Here is a 3,983-nt window from a genome sequence, read left to right as displayed (position 1 = left end):
GGCGGTCACATCCTCCGCGCCAGATCAGCAGTTGACGCACCAGGGTATGTGCGTTTTCCCGCCCGACCCGCGGACACGGTGTGCGGGATGGCGCTGCCATTTTCGCTCCTTTAGTAGACTGAGTAATTTGCTTCGCGCACATGGAGACGAAAGATACACCACGCCGAAACGGCCATTGCTTGAATCTTCATGATCCAGACCATTCGGCAGTCGAAGCTTCATCATCGCATCGAGAGATAACGCAGTTCGCGAAAGTAAAAAAAGCGCCAGCGTCATCCCGGTCACCTCATGCGGACACGAGCGTCGGAATGAAAGAGGCGGCTACACGGGGATCGCGATACTCGAACGAGTCGAGCCAGGGCCGCGCCTAGGATGACTGGGCGAAGCCAGGAACGCTGCGCACACGTCACCAGCTTATCGCTGGCCCTACTAGACGGCGCAGGCTGTACCAAGAGCCATGCGGTCCATGTTAGCGCTTCATTCCGGCCTGATAGTGCATTCAGTGTGATTAGCGAAAGCTCCCCCCAGGAATTCGTTCCACTGATACAGAAAGGTGTACAATCCGAGACCACACAGCCATACTTTTTGCCGTTTTGTGATTGAACAACGCACAACGTACAACCGCACTGAACTAGAGGCGAATCAGACAGAATATATGTTCGCGCTGTGTTCCGCCATATTTTTTTCAAATGAATGATTCTAGAAACTCTGCACGGGAAAAAATTATTGATTTTCTTCGTTTCAAGGAGCACTGCTTGCGCTGAAGTGCTCTGCCGACTTTTTCAACTGACAGCTCTTTTCGCAACGGCCGGAATAAGTTTGATTTTCGCAAGTTAACTGGTTCGCGCATTGCAGAATAGATTAAAATATTGGACTTTCTAACACACACCCGCTTCAGAGTGGTCGGTCACGCCGCACCACCGCCCGCAGTCGCTGGAAGGGATAATTTTTGGCACACGCACGTACCATCGGGGGCAAAAGTAACAGAACACCCCCTCCCCTCCTCCAAGTTCCGGCCCGTGCCAATCTGCGTGGGGGCGCCACCTGATAAAGCACTTTTCTGGCGTCAGAACCGGTCAGAACGCACTTTTCTGGCGTCAGAACGCGCCCACTGCGCCGGTGCTTTGTCAGGTGGCGCCCCCACGCAGAGTGGAACGGGCCGGAACTTGGAGGGGGTGGTCTATAACTTTTGCCCCCGATGGTATGTCATTTCACTCCTTCCCGCAAAAGACGTGCGCCGCTAAAACAGCGTATAGACTGTTGAATTAGTGCGGTTTCTCCAGACAGGCTGATACTCGCGACGACAGGCATAGGGTTCGCGCCTAGGCTGTTGGCCCACACTCGCGCCGCGATTATTTTTCAGCGATGATGGCACGGCTGCGCTTGCCTAACTCGTGGCAGCTGTCACCATGGCTGTCAGCCGCCGCGGTGCTCGGCTGCTGACCCGAAAGACGCGGGTTCGATCCCGGCCGCGGCGGCTGGAATTTCTTTGGAGGAGAAATTCTAGAGGCCCGTGTACTGTGCGATGTCAGTGCACGTTAAAGAACCCCAGGTGGTCGAAATTTCCGGAGCCCTCCACTACGGCGTCTCTCATAGCCTCAGTCGCTTTGGGACGTTAAACCCCATAAACCAAACCAAACCATGGCTGTCACAGGCACATGTTTCGGAGCGAACACATCGCGCCAGGTGCGGTGGATAGGTGCGGAAAGCGGTCGTACCGAGTACGCTGCCGAACGCGGTTCGCATCGAATAATGCTGTTGTATCGGCCGCTGTGTCTCTGTGCGGGCTACACACTGCGCAAGCCTGAAGTTTTCTTTGTACCTCGCCATGTCCCCCTTTCCATTTCCCCTCTCCCCTGGAATACTATATAATCACCCTCTGTTGCAATAAACGTTGGTTTTCGCTTGTCTCGTTCCCAGGCGTGTACGCTCGTTCCGTTCCTGCCGTGGCCTATCGGCCGCGGCTATGTTACAGTGGCGACGAGTCAAAACGACACCCACGCTGTCAAGGCAGACCCAGACGCTCCGGCCCTGAAGACAGCACTGCCAGCGACTTCCATGGCCTTCCAGATGCTCCCGAGCTTCGACGAAAGCACAGATAAGTGGAAGCCGTACTTGATCAAAGTGGAGGCGTATTTCGAAGCAAATGGCATCACTGAGTCAAGTAAGAAGAGAGCACTTCTTGTGGCTGCACTGAGCACGCAGACTATTCAGATCCTTGCCGGAAGGGTGGCTCCTCAGGCGCCGAACTCCTTGAGTTATGATGAAGTTATCAAAGCCCTGAATGAATACTATGACCCAAAACGGAATGAAATTTCGGAGAGCTACAAATTCTTCAGTCGTTGCCAACTGGAGGGAGAATCTATTCAGGCTTTCCTCGTCGAGATCCGCCGCATCGGAGACAACTGCAACTTCGGCAGTTGCCTTGACAGGATGATCCGAGATAGAATTGTCTGCGCTGTACGCTCAGGTGCAGTACGGAAACAACTCCTGGCAAAGAAAGGGTTAAAACTAGACGAAGCCGAAGCGATAGCGATAGCTGCTGAAGCCGCGGAAAACGATGCGCAAAAAATTTCTCCAGAAGTAACACCACTACTGAAAATGCAAGCGCGACGCCGGCCAACACCGAGAGAAAGCGCCGAAAATGCAGCGTGTCGGCAATGCGGCAGATGTGGAAGCTTGAAGCATGACGCTAACAGCTGCAGCTGGGCCAAATCGCGCTGTTATCACTGTGGTCAACGTGGACATCTCGCAAAAATGTGTCCCAATCGCCGTGACAAGCAACTCGGGGCTGCTGCACCTGCGCCTCGTGGCCAAACATTAACAGTGCAAGAAACCACTTCGGAAGATTGCTATGAAAATGCTCATATCTGGACTTTGCTGTCGGCGCGAACGAAGTGTCTCGAGCCGCCACTTCGCCGCACATTCAATTGCGGCGGTGTAGAACTGGCAATGGAAGTAGACACAGGATCACCAGTATGCGTCATAGCGCGACAGGTTTTCGATAAGCATTGCAAACACTGGCCAAAATTGAAGCCTTCACATCTGAAACTTTCGTGCTACGCTGGAAGGCTGCCTGTGTTAGGCGAGCTTCAGCTAGTTGTTGCGCACCAAGGTGTGTCAGTTGAATGCACACTCATAGTGCTAGACTGCAACGGACCAAGCCTGTGCGGGCGAGACCTGTTAACCCTGCTGGATAGAGCTGGAGTTCCGGTACTGCAAGTCAGTAGAGGTGAAGTGCCAGAGGCGGGAGAAGCCATCAGCCGCATCAATGCCTTACGGAGCAACTACGAGGATGTATTCTCTGAGGAATTGGGCCTGATGAAGGGACCCCCAGCCAGCTTGGTGCTCAGGGACGGTGCAGTTAGCAAGTTTTGCAAGGCAAGACCGCTTCCGTACGCGCTCCGCGACAAAGTGGCAAAAGAGTTGGATCGGCTAGTGTCGCTAGGAATAATATCTCCCATAAAATATTCGGATTGGGCGACCCCCATTGTACCAGTGCTTAAAAAAGATGGCACAGTGCGGATTTGCGGGGATTTTAAAGCCACCTTGAATCAGGCTTGTGCACTTGAGCAGTATCCCCTTCCAGTGATTGAAGACATGTTCGCGTCGTTAAGCGGTGGTGAAGTTTTTAGTACACTCGACCTGAAAGACGCCTACAACCAGGTGCCACTAGACGAAGCTTCACGCAAGCTGTGCGTGATTAATACGCACCAAGGGCTCTTCTGTTACAACAGGCTGCCGTTCGGCATTTCCTCTGCTCCTGCTATATTTCAAAGGAAGATGGACACCATTCTAGCGGGCCTTCCTGGAGTTCAGGCATACTTAGATGACGTGCTTGTGTCTGAAAAGGCGGCAGACAACGGAGCTCGGCTGAAAACTGTGTTGCAGCGATTTCGAGAGCACGGCGTAAAGCTGCGATACGACAAATGCAATTTCAGCCAGCCATCGGTTACTTATCTGGGACACCGTATCGATCGTCT

The 3,983-nt window shown here is 53.3% G+C and overlaps 1 protein-coding gene across 1 annotated transcript; it reads left to right on the top strand.

Annotated features, from left to right (window-relative positions):
- Nucleotides 1–1,942: 1,942 nt before the first annotated feature.
- Nucleotides 1,943–3,592, top strand: LOC149358471 (uncharacterized). The gene is made up of 2 exons (XM_089567553.1): nt 1,943–3,425; nt 3,577–3,592. The coding sequence occupies exons 1-2, from the start codon at nt 2,059–2,061 to the stop codon at nt 3,590–3,592; spliced, it is 1,383 nt and encodes a 460-aa protein (XP_089423679.1). The 5' UTR covers nt 1,943–2,058.
- Nucleotides 3,593–3,983: the final 391 nt, after the last annotated feature.

Source organism: Amblyomma mixtum, chromosome 2, assembly GCF_055824585.1.
Source record: "Amblyomma mixtum isolate Tamu chromosome 2, ASM5582458v1, whole genome shotgun sequence".
In the NCBI taxonomy this organism is placed as follows: Eukaryota; Metazoa; Arthropoda; class Arachnida; order Ixodida; family Ixodidae; genus Amblyomma; species Amblyomma mixtum.
Note: the sequence above shows the minus strand (reverse complement) of the source record. Positions and strands in the feature narration are given on the sequence as shown.

Excerpts from the sequence above, each read along its gene's own strand:
- LOC149358471 (XM_089567553.1), top strand. The coding sequence starts at position 2,059 with ATGGCCTTCCAGATGCTCCCGAGCTTCGACGAAAGCACAGATAAGTGG.